At 43.9% G+C, this 16,941-nt stretch overlaps 1 protein-coding gene across 1 annotated transcript in view; it reads right to left on the reverse strand.

The window, feature by feature from the left end:
* GLYR1 (glyoxylate reductase 1 homolog (Arabidopsis)) overlaps positions 1–16,402 on the reverse strand; it is a gene marked incomplete at its 5' end in the record, with an annotated part of 19,572 nt that extends 3,170 nt beyond the window's left edge. The window contains 11 exons of the mRNA XM_009081362.1: positions 11–112; positions 394–504; positions 1,211–1,310; positions 2,993–3,066; positions 3,184–3,234; positions 4,278–4,334; positions 5,206–5,292; positions 8,425–8,667; positions 9,239–9,377; positions 15,212–15,291; positions 16,366–16,402. Of these exons, the coding sequence (XP_009079610.1) occupies positions 11–112; positions 394–504; positions 1,211–1,310; positions 2,993–3,066; positions 3,184–3,234; positions 4,278–4,334; positions 5,206–5,292; positions 8,425–8,667; positions 9,239–9,377; positions 15,212–15,291; positions 16,366–16,402 (1,081 nt within the window). The remainder of the gene's footprint in view (positions 1–10; positions 113–393; positions 505–1,210; positions 1,311–2,992; positions 3,067–3,183; positions 3,235–4,277; positions 4,335–5,205; positions 5,293–8,424; positions 8,668–9,238; positions 9,378–15,211; positions 15,292–16,365) is intronic.
* Positions 16,403–16,941: the final 539 nt, after the last annotated feature.

Consider the following 16,941-nt stretch of genomic DNA (forward strand, 5'->3'; position numbering starts at 1 on the left):
CAGGGCATACCTGGGCCAGCTCTGTGACTGTATCTGCATCCACAGTGGACATATCCACGTAACACTTCCCTGGGCGAATCCCCTGCAACACTCCACTTGGACCAAGCACCAGCTGTGGAGAACAGAAGAGGGGTAAAGCAATAGGGTGTCTGCAGAGAAAGCCCAACCCTGCAGGGCAGGGAGTCCAGGTGAGCCTGCACTGCAGTGGCAGACTCACAGAGGGTTAATTTTTACACAGAACCATTTGTGCTGGGACATTTATTTTTACACAGCTGCACTGCTCAGCATCTGCAGTGACCCAGGCTGCTGTGCTTAGCAGGAATCAGAACTGGCATTCAGCGACTGCACCTTGTAGTCTAACCAGCAGAGGTAAGAATAAGAGCTAATCCTTACATCCTTTGCTGCTTTTGGATCTGATACACAGGCAAAGGTGATGTCACAGGTGGAGACAACTTCAGCAGGAGTTCTTCCCAGCCGTGCCCCCTCCTGGATGAACAAATCACACTGCAAAAGGCACAAATCCAAAGGTAAGACAAGTTAAGTGCAGAGCAAATGGGTTCTTTGCATTTTGCTGAAACAGACTCCACACAGCTCCTCTAAAGGAGTTAATTACACAGCAACTTGGTTGTCTTCTGTTGTCCACACACACAAACACACAAGGGGCTCTTTTGCAGCTTTTCTGAAACCTCAGGTGAAGAACTTTGAAAGAAAAACAAAAGCAATCAAAACACTTAAGTGAAATACTATGAATGTTGTGGGTTTGGGAAGAGAGATTAGGGAAAATAAAAAAAGGACATAGCAAAAGGTGTTACTGGACAGCAAACAGGAACAGGCACAGCTGAGACTGATGTGTTTCAGTCGGATGCTACTTCTAACTCTTATCTCCTTATCACCCTATCCCCTCATACCAGCTATGTTTGGCTGTTAAACAAGTTATTTCTTTAATCTCTTTTAACACAGTAAACACAGTGCCCTTCCTGCTTTGACATACCACAGCATCATTCAATCACCACATCTCCCCCCAGTTACCTACTTTTCCTCTACTATGAAGAATAACACTGTCCAGAATACAAGTGCAATCCAAGCTCCATTTTCCCTCTAAATGCCCCTACAAAACCCTTCTCCTGGTCTCATAACACAGCAGGTTTTCAACAGAACTCTTGTTAACAGAGTCACTGCATGTTTAGGAAACATTTAAGCATGTGCCTACCTTCTCAGCAGTTCGGTTCCAGACAGTGACAGTGTGACCCATCTTCAGCAAGTTGGAGACAATGCCACTTCCCATCAGACCAAGGCCCAGAAATCCTATCCTGAGGGGTAGACATGAACATTAATGCAAGAGAAATCAATCCGTGTCAGTCTCTCATGGTGTTGGAAATGATTAAGAGCAAACTCCGGACAATCATCAGCACCAAAAATAAAAAAAAAAATCCCTAAATATGTTCCACTGCAGCCACAGCTAGAATGGGCAGATATTGAGCTTTAAAAGCAAAATGGGATTGATTTTGCTTACGAAGCTTCCCTAACAATTTCCTGAAGTAAATCTACAGTCTACTTCAGAAAAATACTAAAAATATTAAAGGTCTGGGTTCTTTTGGTTTGTTTGTGGTTTTGTTTGTTGGACAAAAACTGCTGTTTGTGCACTTTGTGTTGCCAGCCATTGCCCTACTGAAGATAAAGGGAACATTTAGAGATAAGCAGGTGCTTCTCTAATTAATCTCCTGGTTTTAAAACTGTCACACGTACCATGCCTGCTTATCCAACTGAATGAGACATTGCAATATTCATTTTAATAAAGTCCAGCAAGGACCACCGGGCTAAGCCTCACACACAGACCAAAAACAGTCCCTGCTCTACAGCTGCAATTTCAGACACAGGAAGAAAGGAAGTATTAGGCCAGTACAGGTCACCATGAGTCCCACACATCAGCTGCCTTCCCCCAAGCCTTCCCCTCCTCCCCCAAGCTGGAAAGAGCTTTGTTTTCCCCATTCAAGAACAAGACAACGTGCCACAACTCACAGCTCTAGGAGAGATTCCGAAGTATTCAGCTACAGGTCTGATGCAACTTCATGACAAACCCTACCTGGAAATTCCCCAGCTCCCTCTACACAACTAGCCACACTACAGCTGCGCTGTGGCCTTCACAAGCCACATGTCCTCTCCCAGCTAGCCATGCTGCCTTTTCTTCCAGCAAACTCATTTAGACAGAGCAGAGCAAGTCACTACACGCTCCTTCCACAGCCCAAACAGAGTCCGCCTATTTCCAAGTCTCTAAAACAACTTTCCCAACCCACCTCTGAGCCACGCTTTCCTGAGAGACTGTTTTACCTGAACAGCTTCATTGTTATTTTGGTTCCCCTGGAGTACAGGTGAGAACTGACATCCCATGAGAACGGCCCCAACGGCAAACAGCAGGAGTGGCCTGAACTCAATTTGAACAGAGCGGAAGTTACAGAGTGAAACAGGAAGCTCAAGTTAGGCTTCTCTCACTCTAGAAAGGAGAAGGGGGTGTTAGAACAAACCACAAAGCTCATGTGCTACACACCAAAGCTCTGGTGATGGGAGAACACGCCTCCCTCTTCCTCTTCTCTTCTACATGCTCAGGAGAGAGATTAAACAACCCCAACCAACTGCCAGGCTGCTCAACTGAAGACAGATCCCCTTTTATCTTCCTGCCTCATGCAACGCTCAGGAATATTGCTGCTCATGTCCTGCAGTGGGACCTACCAGAGAGGGCAACTGCAGAAACGCCTGAATTCCACTTGTATCCGGGCCAGACCTTACCCTGAGTTTTGTACTGTACAGCCCCACTTGTTTTTAGCTGCCTCTCTCCCCTCTTGCCCCCCAGAGTTTCACACAAGGACAGAGATGTGTAGTTGGAGGAAAATGTTAGGTTTATTCATTCTCAGTGACAGGCTGGACAGTGGCTGCATGTGTCAGCTGGGAAGGAGAGAAAGAAAGGGAAATGGCTGAAGTGTGTTGAAGATCTTACTTTTTGTCTGTAGGCGTAATGCTGCCATTGACTGCTGTGCTGTCTGCTGCCTGGATGGAGGTGGATCCTGTTTCCTGGGGAAGTGGGGTGGGAGGGAAAAAAATAATAAAAAAACAGAATGCACAGCTCTGGAGGAACTGCAAGGTCTCATGACAATAAGGAAAATCCACCAAACCCAAGACTCCTCTTACCTCTTCACAAACTTTCAGCTTCTTTGTGATGGCTTGATAGCAGACAGCTGGCTGTATGGAGAAGACAAAGCATTCAGGGCAAGGATAGTGCTGATTTGCTCTGCTGAGCAAACAGACCATATCCCTGTTCCACAGAAACAGGCAGCAAACCCAACCACCATTATCTGCAAAGCAGGACAACTCAAGGGGAGAAAATACAACCATAAAACCTATTGCAACATATTAAGGTTGTCCTTTCCCAGCCTGCCCCAGCAATTCAGCCTGTCTTCTAATAGAGGCACTGCAAACTCCCTTCTGTAGTTCCTATGATGTCTCCTCTGGAGAAATGAGGACCCAGGGAGTCCCTCCTCCCACGCTGAGCTCTCTGAAGCCTGCCATGAAGGACCTGGCCTCACATCTATGCTCACTGTGTCTCTGAGGCTGTGGAACCAATACCTTCTGGTTAGTATGAGACAGCACGTGGCTTTCCACTAACACCAAGGCAAAGGCAAAGGCTGTGAGCTTGTCTAGATTAAAACTGTTAGCTGCTCTTAATCCTTCTGGCTCTGCCCAGATCCTCAGCAAGATATAAATCCTTTTACACTTAATTTGATCTTTCCTCTTCCTCCTGATGTTCGCTGTTGAAGATAAAATCCTGTGAGGCTTCTGACTCTCAGGAGATAAATTTGCTGTATTTTACAAGGAGCTTTTCTGGTCCTGGAAAAATTCTCCTGCAACATTCAGTAAATTGACAAGCCCATCCAGATGAAGGAATTGGTAGGACAACCATCAAAACCAATCAAACAACAGGGTTTCAAAACAGAAAAACAGCTTTTCCTGCTCATCAGTGTTCATCCAGCAGAATTTATTACAACAGATCTGACAGAACCTGGTGCTAGATAACCTTTAACTACTTAAACTATTCACTGCTAAATCACTCTAAACATTAAGGCTGGGAAGTAGTTGAACTACAAGATTGCAATCTAATTCCCATTAGCCCCCAAAGAACACCATTCCAGAGCTCTTTACACATCCTCCTTGTCCTCAGTCCCAGCAAAGGGCAAGATGCCAAGCTAAACAGACCAGCAACATGATGCTCTCTGCCAAATCCTCACCTTCTCTGTCTGGCTCAGCAGAAAGTGATGAAAGTGTGGATCACTGTCCTTCACAGGCTACAAAGAGAGAAAGCACAGCTTCAGAAACACTCCCAGAGAGTCACTGAGCAACCACAGCACAATTCCCTTGCTCTCCCAAGGGAGCATGAGAAGCATGAGAACAATAGCTTAAGGTGGAAAATATAAAATGTATCAGCTGCCCCAAGCAGCCTGTTTCAATTATGCAGTTGACATTTTGTTTCATTCCCAAAACCAAAGCCATTTAAACCAAATTCCTCATTCTTTTTGGACATCTGTAGGAAAACGAAATGAGATTATGAGCAAGATTAACATGGGAGGAAGAAAACTCATATCCTGCTTCTTCCTCTCCCAAGGGAATGACAATACTTATTTTCCAGCTCCCAAGGAACAACTTCAAACAGCATTGTGGGAGTTGGCTGGAGATTATACATTGCAGTGCCCCATGCCAGGCAAACCCAAGGACTGCAGGCCCAGGCAGATGAGCAGTGTACACACTAGCCTGGAGTCACTGCTCTTGCTCTGCCCTTCTCATCACTTATTCATGCACAAAAATGAAAGGTTTACGAAGCTGCTTATGAAGAAAACCAAATGAAACCACCCCATATCCAGAGAGGGAGTGACTATCCACATCACCTTCAGTTTTGGGCAGCCAGTCCCAGAAATACTTCTGAAACAAGAAGTGCAAAAACAAGTACAGCAAGTGAAGTGTAAATCTGCAAATGGCTCCACAAAGACTGAAATCTCACTTCCCAGCACACTTCTCAACTGCCCAGGATATTGTCCCACTGTTACACTGCAGAATGACAGCAGGAAGATAAGATCCCACTGGTTTACAGCCAGACAAGGAGTTGTAGATTTGCTGCCACAAACTCAGTTCCTAGACCACCTATGTTGTAAAGCTTCTCACCTCGCTCACGCTCGGTGGCCATTTAAATCCAGCCACTGTTCCAGTCATCACTCTCTTCACTGTACTTGACTCTGGAATTGTGAGGTCCTGAGGAGACAGAAGGAGGATCAGAAAGAGCTTACAAGCTGGCTCAGGGGCTGGCCACAGCACGTTGATCATATGAGCACACATACAGAGTTCTGAAAGCACCACAAACGCCTTCCACGTCACACCTTTCCATGAGTGTTCATATTTAACCACAGTGCAGAACCATTACAGGTGAGGTGAGGAAAACATGAACTGCCAATGAAGGAATTCAACCACAGTTATGGCATCTGGAGAGTCCATTCTTCATACCTAAGAGGAAACATTGCACTTGTACACTCAGTGCAATGAGCAGAGAAGCAAACGAACACACTTGATCCAGTATTTTCCTCTGGTGGATGCAAAAAGCTTAACAAATGGGTGAAGAACATCATTACAGTTAGAGGTCTGAACACTTCTAATCCTCCCCCACCATAAAACAGCCTTCCTGTTATCAGGAGAACCTCCAAAGCATGAGGCCCACAGCCATATCTGCTCAAGTCTGCAGAACCCAGGAGTCAAACTGGTATATGGGCTGCCCCATCCACCCTGTAATGCAATGCCATGATAGTACTGAACACATCAGGGCTTTTACTGTTGAGCAGGCTAAAATTTATCTTTTATTTCCCCAAGATATATAGATTAAAATAGGTCTTTACACCACAGGTCATAGCCATATGCTATGGACATACAGGTGTTTGTGCTACATGAAGAGAATGAGCAGGAGTTCTGCATACCAAGTGCTGTCTGCCTGAAATGAGTGTTCAGAAATGGAATCACATTATCTCCCCTCCAAAATTACCTCCTGAAAATGCACAATATATTTTCGTGTCCACACAGAAGCACAAGGAAGAGAACTGTTTGCAAAAAAAGGTCAGAGCAAGACTCCTGGAGGTTACCCAGACTGATGCAACTGTCCAAGTTTTAGCAGGGACAATGCAAACATCAGTCTAAGTGTCTAGGGAGAGTCCTGCACACTAAAATTCTCTCCTTAGAGACCATGCTGCTGTTTCAGCCAGTAAAGCGTGGATGAATCCTGCTCTGCTATCTCTGAAGCTTGATTGGTTCTCTGAAAATATTCACATAAGCTTAAAAATGAGAGTATATGAATGATCATACATGGCTAGAGAGCCTTCCTAGATAGAGCACACCTCAGCAACAACTGGATTCTTGAATTTTATGCATCCCTACTGCTCAAAAAGTCAGAATTTGGACTACAACGAGGCAAAAAACCCCAAATCCCAACACCATATTAAGTCAGGCCAACAACATCAATGTTTCTACCTTAGGGCTAAGAACCTGGGGAAATTGTGAGCACCAGGCAAGAAGACAAGACTTTAAAATTATTTCACAGGCCGAAAAGCATTATTAAGGCAGCACTGTTACATTTGCATGACATTTTCTTTGTCACTTGCAGAAGCTACAGGCTTACTTTCCTACCTTACCTTGCTTGCTGTGCTGGTCTGTGGCCAGGCACTTATCACACAGCTGGCCACCTCTTTGTGGTAAGTCTAAACCACTCTGCTTGCCATGTGCCAGGAAAATAATGTTTACTACCACCATTAACTCACTTGAAGGACTGTGGTGCCCTGAGTGAGCGAACACAATCACACCTAAGCATGCAATGTGTCAGCACAATCAGAATTCTCCCAGCTGTTAGTTTTAATCAAGTTTGGAGGGAACCTAGCTCAAAGACACAGAAGCATTTTGCAAGTGGAAAAAAGGCCCTGTGGCTTATTCTAACAGAAGGATGTGGAGACACAACGTGCCCAAAGGAAGACACTGAGGAAAGTGAAAGTTATGTTGCCAGTGAAGCGATTTCCTGAGTCAGTCAAGTCGCAGGTTCTGTAAGGATCAGCTGGAATTCACAAATATGCATCCATTCCTCCCTTCCAAAGAAGAAACTGATGGGCTTTGTTATGCAGCCTGATGACACAGATGCTGGCTTTAAAAAAGAGCAAGTAGATCCTTCAACTCCTTAAGAGTTGGACTCGATGATCCTTGTATGTTCCTTCCAAACCAGGATATTCTACGACTCTATTCTATGAGATGATCAGCTTCATTTTGTGACATCAAGAAAGAGTTTGCTGTTCAGCCAGAGAAGGCCAATCTATTCACAGTTCTGGAGAGCAAAGACCACCATCCTGACTTGCATCCTGAGGTGCACTGGAAACAAAGACTGAAGGACAATGTGATTCCTTTGAAGCACAGGTGAGCAGGCAGGCTGCAGCACGGCGTACCAGTTCAAGTCTCCCAGTCTTCTTCAGGTGTAGTCTCCAATGGAATATGTGCCTTGTAATAATCAGTTCAAGTCTCCCAGTCTTCCTCAGGTGTAGCCTCCAATGGAATATGTGCCTTGTAATAATCCACCAAAAATAATTATCCATTTGGAAAAGGAAGATCTGGACCACAACTGCAAGTTCCACAATAAAAGGGCTGGAAATCTGGATGAGGGTAGACAAAGTATTGGTTGCTATCACCACTGCCACGACATCTAGAAATATCAGGTTAGTAATGGGGATAAAATACTGCTCCAAGGTTGGACCTTTATAATGGAGGATGGAAATAAATCCTACAGCACAGACTCTGAAACAAGTATGATTAATTCTTCTGGTAGATTCCCCAGGCTACTAGAGTTTCTTCTTAGACTCTGAAACAAATATGATTAATTCTTCTGGTGGATTCCCCAGGCTACTAGAGTTTCTTCTTTAAGCCCTAGCCCTTAAGAATACCTCACCCTCTGTCAGTACTGAGGGTGAAGTTGAGTGACTACTGATCATACAAAGTAGAAGAGATGGGATAAGTCAGGAACCAGATGAAGACCTGCACCTCTTCGCCAATCCCACACAAACTGAACTCAAGGGATGGCAAGATGAAAGGTGGAGTCTTGTGATCCAGCTCTCAAAGCCCTCTCAAAGATACGAACAGAGCCACTCACAGTAACTAACTAGTAAAAAAACACAGGAAGAATCAACAATATGCTTGCCAAAGGCATCCGGCAGCCAAATGGTCTAGAAGTAGCAACATGGAACAGATCAAAAAAAAATGGGATACTGAACTGACTCTTCCTGCTGGCCTGTTAGTCAAGGTGCCAGCCAGCCCTCAAGTCCAGCTGCCAAGTCCACAGGCACTGGCGGGGACATGCACAACACAAACCTTCTCATCCTTGGGCGGACGCCCCCGCTTTCGGGGGCTCTGATCCTGGGCTCTTTTCAAAGGTGACTTTGATCCTCTCTCTGACGAGACAGAAGAGACCCTCTTTTTTCCTTCCCCTGTGCCCTTCTTCACCTTTCCTTCAGACAAACTGGCTTTGCGTTTCTCTTCACCAGTGGCTTGCTTGCCTCTCTCTTCACTGGAATTACACCGATTCTTCTCTTCAGTGGAGTTATGGGAAGACGCCTGAGAGATTACAGAATAGAAGATGGTAAGGAAAGAAGAGAAGAGATGGAATGATTTTCATGCAAAACCAAGGATGTGAAGGACCCTGTGCTGATTACTACCAAGCAAAACAACAGCACAGTAACTTGAAAACTAGGTATCTGTTAGCCCTTTGGAGTCAGTGAGTGAAGTTCCTGGTTAGTTCTCCTGCAAAAACACACCAGTTTAAGCAAGTGAGTAACAGAACAGGCCACCTGAAGACTTGCTGGGAGTGTGTGTACTTCCAACACACTAAAGACAAGATTAGTAGATACCAAATTCTAGTCCAAGACTTGAGACTGATCTACCAAATCATCACAAGCAGATCAAATAGCCTCTTCAGTTTCTCCATCAGTTTAACTTTTTTTCCCACCAAACAAGATGACATGGGGAAGAAGAGAGTACAGGAAATAAACCCCAAACACAAAAGGAATGAAAATGAACCCCCCTCAACTTGCCATAGGCAACAAACTCCTTTCACATAAAAATGCATTTAACCACCACTCATGCCACAACCTGTTTTGATGCACACAGTGAAAAAGAACCCGCTCACCTGGTCTTTGCCTTTGGTTTTTCTAAGAAACTCCTCTACAGCATCCACGGCTTGCTGGAAGCGCTTACCCTTGTTAATCTTGATCATTTCCTCTTTGTGAGCATGATAAGGCTTCAGCTGCTCCACTTTGATCCAAGCACTTGAAACAAAAGAAGAAGTTAGTTATACTCTAAGCACTGTTCACATTCTCTATCAGCAAGTCAGCTTTTGGCTGTGATCACAGGACAACCACAGTCCCACACTCCTCATAAGGTAGCCAATAACATCAATCTGCCCCAGAGGTTGTTGAAAGTTTTAAATAACCTGAGCTAGGATAGCCAACAGTGCTTCTTAGCGCACAGCAAAACCAAGGCAAACATATTTTCTCTTGCCCCCAAACATCTCTGTTACATTGACTAGCCATGACCACAGGTTTAAATATTCTCTCTCCAGTGCAGTCTGTCTAGCTCCTGTGAGCAGGTGAAGTCATTTTCAGACACTGTAAGCACCATGTCATAAAGTCAGAATCACAGACTAATTAAGGTTGGAGGAGACCTCTAAGATCATTGAGTCCAACTATTAACTTGTCACTCTGTTGTAACCCCTAAACCAGATCCTCCAGCACCAGATCCAAATGTCTCTTAAACACTTCCAGGGATGGTGACTCCACCACTTCCCTGAGCAATTCCCTATTCCAGTGCCTGAACACCCTAACAGGGGAAAACACTTTTCCTAACATCTAATCTGCCTCTTCCCTGTCTCAGCTTATGACCATTCCCCTCTAGTCCTCTCCCTGCAGCCATGGCAGGAGAGACCACCAAGTGATTACCACAGTTGTAGAGAGCCATGAGGTCACCTCTGAGCATCAGACTGAGCTTTGCTTAGCAACTAAGTGGGTTTTGAGCTAGGGAAAAGAAGCAGATTCCACCAGGTGGGATAATTCTTTTTATCATGCCCATTTCCTCTCTTACACAACTGTCTCAGGTGCAGAAACTCCCCCCCAGGCCAGGTATCAGGACATTCACAGGTAGGCCTGAAGGTATTCATCCCTTCTGATAAGACACAACTGACTCAGCTATGCTGGCATGAGACACAGCCACCATGTCTTAGAAGAGATCATAAACCATCACAGAGCCCTGAAAGACTCTGGACAATGCTCTCAGGCTCATGGTGTGATTGTTGGGGTGTCCTGTGCAGGGTCAAGAGTTGGACTTGATGATCCTTCAGGGAATCCCTCCCAGATATCCAGACCTTACAGTGAAACACACCTTAAAATTCTCTTACACTGTAAAGCTCACTTGTGTGACACTCAGTGACAAACATCCCTGAGTACCACACAGCAGAGCCTCATGACAAGCCTTTCATTATGTGTATAAGTGAAACCAAATTTTGAAGCACACTATAAAAAAACATGTGAAATGTGCTGCAGGATTGAATTTCTAAATAAAAATAACTTGTTTCTATCAAGGCATTCACTTAGGTTTCTGCACATCCTATCCCTCCTCACTGCACATGTTCCTTAGTTTCCTTTCTCATTCCTTTTCCTTTGGTAGGAAGAAAGCCTGAAGCACAAAGCTTTCTGGTTCCTGGCTTGGAAGGCACATCTTGGCACTTGTCATCCACCTGGAAAAAGAGCTAGAGATTTCAGAGACAAACTAAAACATTAATAACAATCTTAAATGCTGCTGCTTCAAATAAAAACAAATTTAAAAAACCCAAAAACTGGGCTCTTCCTTTCCAGTTAATTCTTTGTGCATCACTTCAGATGCCCACACTAAATGCTAACACAACCAGTTCTGGAAGTCAAAAGTAAATTGCTTGGTTATTTACAAGCCCTGTGTGTGTGAGTACACACCAGAAATCAAGATGGGTTTCCTTCTGTTAAAAGGGAATGTCTCAGCCTTCAGTAAAATAAATAACTGAACTCTGGAATTTGGTATGTAAACTTCTAGGAAAAAATACCAAATTGACCAGATTAATTTAGAATAAAGGAGGGGATACTAAGCAGAGGAAAACAAGCAGCAGGGCAATGCTGGAAGAAAATCTAAGTATTGGATTTTTCAAATGTGTGCTATAAAATACCTTCTCAGCAAGAGGTGAGTTCTGACTCCAGTGGTTTTCAGCCATGGCACTGTGCCTGCAGAGAGGTCTAACACCATTTCAGGTGGCTCTGCTAGTCACACCAAGCTCCACACAGGATAATCTGCCTCACTGAGGAACACATGGCTCACTCTCTCCATCAGCTCAGCCTATCCCTGTGCTCCTCAGGCTGCCAAGGTGTACACACAACACTTGGCAAACTCTAAGCAAGTGTTTTCTGCCGTCAGGACCTGAAAGAACATTTTAGAAAGACTACATCCAGAAATTTCTCTCTCCTTGAAAACCATGGGGAACAGTGGCAGAAGAAAAGGGTAGGTGTTTGCATCCCAACAGGATATGGAAGATGGGAATGCAATGAGTGCTGTGCTAAAATCACTGTGCCTGATGGAAAACAGGCTGCAGATTATTACACTTATCTTGGATTGCAATCTTCCTCCATTTTTCCTTAATATATCAAGTCAGGAAGTGCCCCTTGACCCCACCACATTTAGTGAGACTATTGAGTTTGGCACTGGTGCTTCAGAAAGGTTGTGAGTAAGAATGGGCTGCTCCAGCTTCCTGTTCAGACTCTGATATATGTGACTTGCAAGTCCATTTGGCTGTTAGGGAATATCTAAGGGGGAGGAGAGGGGGAAGGGAGGAGAATATCTGTGTTTGTACACACATCTCTGAGAGCTGCAGGACTCTCCCTAGTATTTCTGGAGAATCAGAGTAGCAATGATATTTTTAGCTCTGACAATGCCAAAATGAATTCCCAAAGCTGGCCATGAAATGCAAAAGTACTTTGAACTGGATGAAGCACACGAAGAAAGACTTGTGTGTGCCTGCCAGTCTATTAGCTCTAACTCTTAAAAGCAATAAATGCATGTGCATTGCAATGTGTAAGTTCTTATGTTGCAGTATTTGACTACTGGAGTATCTGCAAAGATTTTCTACAATGAGACTATAGCATGGGAAATGAAAGGGGATCTTACAAACTATCTGAAACACAGATAAGAGGTCAAAGTTCCACTTCTATTTAGAATGACTAAATTAAAACTGCTTAGACTCCCACAATGGATGTTGTTACATGCTTACAAAGTCTGTGGGCAGGAACATCAACTCTTCTTGATTTCAGATGAAGAAACCTTTTAATGTGAGTTACTCTAAGCAGAGACACTCAGAAAAACAACTCCTAGGCAGACTAGAAAAATCTCCTTATTCATTTGGAGAAAAAGGTAATGAACAGACATTATATGAGTGTGTGCATCACCATTAAGGCAATCACTGAGAACAGGACCTGGATATTACATCACTGCTGTGAACATTGAGGTGCCTTTTATTGTGGTAAAGCACATGTGTATTTCAGTTTAAATACAAGCAAATTCTGCTTCCCAGGGTAGAGAATCCTGATCTGCCAGAAAACCTGTTCCTTTGTAAGTGACAGAAGCAATTAACACCACCACCACAACCAGCATAGGGAGCACAGAGCTCAGTAGAAAATGTATTCAAAGCCAGGCTTAGAGACAATCTGAATGCACTCATGCTCTCACTTGGGTGTCCTAGGCCAAAACTACTCAGTCCTCCAGTTAGTCTATTCCCTTAGTCACTGCAGCATTGCACCAGGCCAGTACATGTCAGTATTCAACTCACAGAAAAAGCAAAATGCTTTTCCTCTGTGCTGTATCCTAAGCTAGCCAAAATTTCACAAATGACCAGAACCTACACACTACACCAAAACCACTGCCAAACTCCTCAGAATGTTTCTATTCATCCCTTGGCTCTGCTCAGACACAAGCACACCCATTTGTACTCCTAAGCAGCATTCTCCTTAACCTTTGGTACAGCAAACCAGAGCCCTATGAGCCAGGAGGGAACAATCTGCACCTAGCCTGGAACAGGGGAGTTTCTGGCTGCAGCAGGCACCTAGGGGCCCTCAGAAGAGAGTCAGACTATCAGGCCTGAGCTTGCCTACCCCTCCACAAACTGCCTGGCAACAACCTGCAGAAGCCTGTGAGGATTCTACCCAGCAACCAGCACTGCCCTCACCTTACACACTCTGGGCAGGAGGCAAACAGTTGATGTCCAGATCCTCCCCTGTCCAACCTGCCAGGGTGAGGCAGCACTGCCAAGAGCTGCAGCAGTGGATCTGTGGCACTGCAATGTGTGAAGGTGATGGGGAGAGCAAGGAACAAAAGCAACATGCACTAGGCTATCACTATGGATAAGTGTAGCCATCACCCCTCAGCCAGGGACAGCTCTGCACTCTGCTACTCCTCAGCCTGTGACATTCTCTCAGTTACCCATTTCCAACTACTGTTTCTACACACCTAAAAAAGTCTTTGCAAGACCCATTAGTTTCCTTGCATAAAATAAGTAAAGGGATTTCTCTTCATGCTCACATTTCAAGTGAAGTCATTTAAATTCTTCCTGATTTGGTTGGTTGAATATGCTCAAAAGATCAGCATCTTCTCAAGCACAGCACACTGGTTAGAACAGCACAGTTCTAACTAGCACAGCCTTTTAAAATACCAAGGCAGGACAGAAGAGGCATAGAAGCTTCTCTCCCTTCTGTCTATCTATATTATTTTAAAGGACAGGGGATGGCACTTATTTCTATTTAATTTTCAGACAGGGTATGCCGGTCAAAGCAAACAAACTCCTAATTCATGACTAACTAGTAGGAAATGAAGTTTCACAACCTGGAGATGGAGGGAGGGTTGACACTACACCAACCACACTACCTGACTGTGCCAGACAACTGGATTTGCCCCAGACAGAGCTCTAGAGTACTGTAATAAATCCCAACTCTTTTGCAGCTCTGAACTCTCCCTTTGCAATCACATTGTTAACCTCAGCTGCAGCACCTCAGACATTTGACCACTCTTCCCAAACTTCTCTTAATACAAAACAATCTCTGTATTTGATCCAATAATGCACAAGACAAGACCTGAGAACACCAATCAGAACAGAAGTCGTTCATCTCCTCCACCTTCAGGGCCTAATAGCTCAAAAAAGTATCTTTAACAACACCACTACTATCAAAAAATCCTCTCTGCCCTCAAATCAACCTCCACCTGCCTCAAGTTACTTGAGATCCAAATGTTCCCATTAGGATGCAGCATTAAATATTTCCAAATATTGAACAAAAATAAACTGTCAAAAATAATTCATTAAATGGTCTCAGTTCTTGCTACCTTTTTCCCAAAAAGTAAAGGGTTTTTTTAGGCTTCTGCAGATATTTGCAATTTTATTCTCTATTGCATGAGTTAATGTGAAATAACAGAAAATATAGGGGAAAAGTGAAAAAAAAGCAAAATAATTTTCAGCTTCAAGAAATAACCAAGTTCTCAGGGTTTTTTCCTCCTAGTTAGCAATTATTTGAATCTAAGACAATTCTGGTTTTGACACATTTGAAATCAAGAGATTGTGCCTTCCAAAAAGGAGGTCTACAACACTTTTGGCTTCCCTGGATTGTAAAGTCTTCCCAAAGCACAGCAAGAATGTTTTCAGTCCCCAGGTAGGGCAGGAAATTCTTTCACAAAGGGCAAGCACAGAGTTATTTTATTCCTCTGGCAGAAAAACAAAAGCATACTCTGAGCTGTCCCTTCTCACACATGGTTAGATGCTAAAACATAACACAGTCAGGTCACATCTGCTCCCCTAGAAATGGCAAACTACCAAAGACTTCCCCTCACAGCAGCAACCCAAACCCTAACCTATGTGAGTCTTTACAGTCTTCATACACCCCTGGGAGCAGCTACAGCATGCAATAATAGTTGAGGTTTTTTCCTGTGTGGTTCAAAGAGAATCCTTTATGAAGCTACAGTGCACTATGTCAGTAAATATTTCTTCCACGAGAGATCCACATTACACAGCACAGTTTTCCCCAGATGAAAACAAGCAGGTACATACTGATCTTCTGTTCCAAAAAACTTCACAAAGAAGCATTTTTTCCCACGAGGTTTCTTCAGATCCTTAGGTGGATTAACAATCTGAAGGTGATTAGAAGTGAAAGTTAAAAAGCACATAATGACAATTTATACTCTGATTTCACTGTCCTGTTTACAGCTAGTGTAGGTTTGGTTTTATTTTTATCTGACTAGGATTATGGGGATGCTGCAACAAACTTCACTGAGACATCACTACATCTGAGTGAGGTTTTCTTCTCCCAGCCCCAACAGGTGAGCCACCTGCCTTTTCTAAGAAAATCTGTTCCACCAAATGAACTTTTAAAATTCCAATTTAAATGTCTTTACTCCCAGAATACATTCTGCTTATTAAGTTTAAAACATGGGTAAAGAGAAAAGCTGTCACTCACAGGTGACACCCTCATTAACCTGACCCAATACCCAACCATTTGTGGTTGTTAGTCACACTGACAGCCCTTTCTCCTGTCTCATGCTTAAGCATGTGTCAGCATGCTTAGCCCTCATACCTACACCAGAAATCAAACAAAGGTCTTTCAGAGAAGTAGAAACAATAGAAATGGCACATTTTCATCAGGAAAAAAAAACCAAACCAACCAAACCAGAACAGAAAGTAAAATTTCATTTTAAAAAGTTTTTCATCAGGAAAAAAAACCCAAACCAACCAAACCAGAACAGAAAGCTTAACTACTCACTACCCCAGAATTAGTACTCCAAAAGTACAGCTCTAGGACAGGATCCTGAGCAGCCAGACTACTCATTTCTGCATTTTAACACAGCACATCCAACCAATTTACTCTGGAAGCAAAGAAACCTGTCTAGCAGAAAGTGACAGGGATTAAGAAACTAAACGTGGGAAACACAATCAGTTCCAGAGCTGCTCTCTCCTGCTTTTCATTCCAGCTGTTAGTGACAGATCAAATAAAGCTCTAAACTGGTTCACTTTAGCTTTGTGGGAGTATGTGTTTAAAAAATAAACAAGAAAACCAGTATTCATCTACAATTGAAATGCTTTCAGGCAAAGCTTTCCCTATACAGAAGGAAAATGCAAAACCAACCAGACAAAAAACCCACACAAACCACCAAAAATGAAGAAAGCAACAATAAAACCAACCAAACAAACCCCCAACCAATCCTTACCTTTCCTGGCCATGGAGGATACCGGCCCAGCTTCCCCCTGGAGAAAAAAGAAAGTGTTAGGCACTAGAACCAGAGGAAAAACAACTATCCCAGTGTCTGTCTTTGCACAGTCTGAGAGCAGAGCAGCCACCATTTCCCAGCACAGAGAGCTGAGCTCTCTCAGCAAAGCTGCTCAACAGGTGTTCTACTATCACTTTCTTCAGGTGTTCACCACCACAGTAACATGTGCTGAAGATACAAAGAATCAGGGGGGGAAAAAAAGCAGAAAAGTTTATTTCCTACACTTACAAATTTCCGTTTTACAAGTTTCCATGAGGAAAACCAGACAAAACTATTTCCTCACAGTGGAGGAAGAGAGATTGGCCTTAGCCCTCAGCTCAGCAGCTTTACCCTTATCTCAGCCTTGCCACTGACCCAGGCTGCAGCACTCACAAACCCTCATCAGTCACAGCCTTGCAAAGACCCTGTGGGGCCCAACACCTCCTGCCACAAAACTCTTCAAGGGGCACTGCAGCCACAGGCAGGAGCACTGCCAAGAGCTGTGACCGTGACCATGTCCCATATCCGTTGTTCCCA

Source organism: Acanthisitta chloris, unplaced genomic scaffold, assembly GCF_000695815.1.
Source record: "Acanthisitta chloris isolate BGI_N310 unplaced genomic scaffold, ASM69581v1 scaffold36158, whole genome shotgun sequence".
NCBI lineage: Eukaryota > Metazoa > Chordata > Aves > Passeriformes > Acanthisittidae > Acanthisitta > Acanthisitta chloris.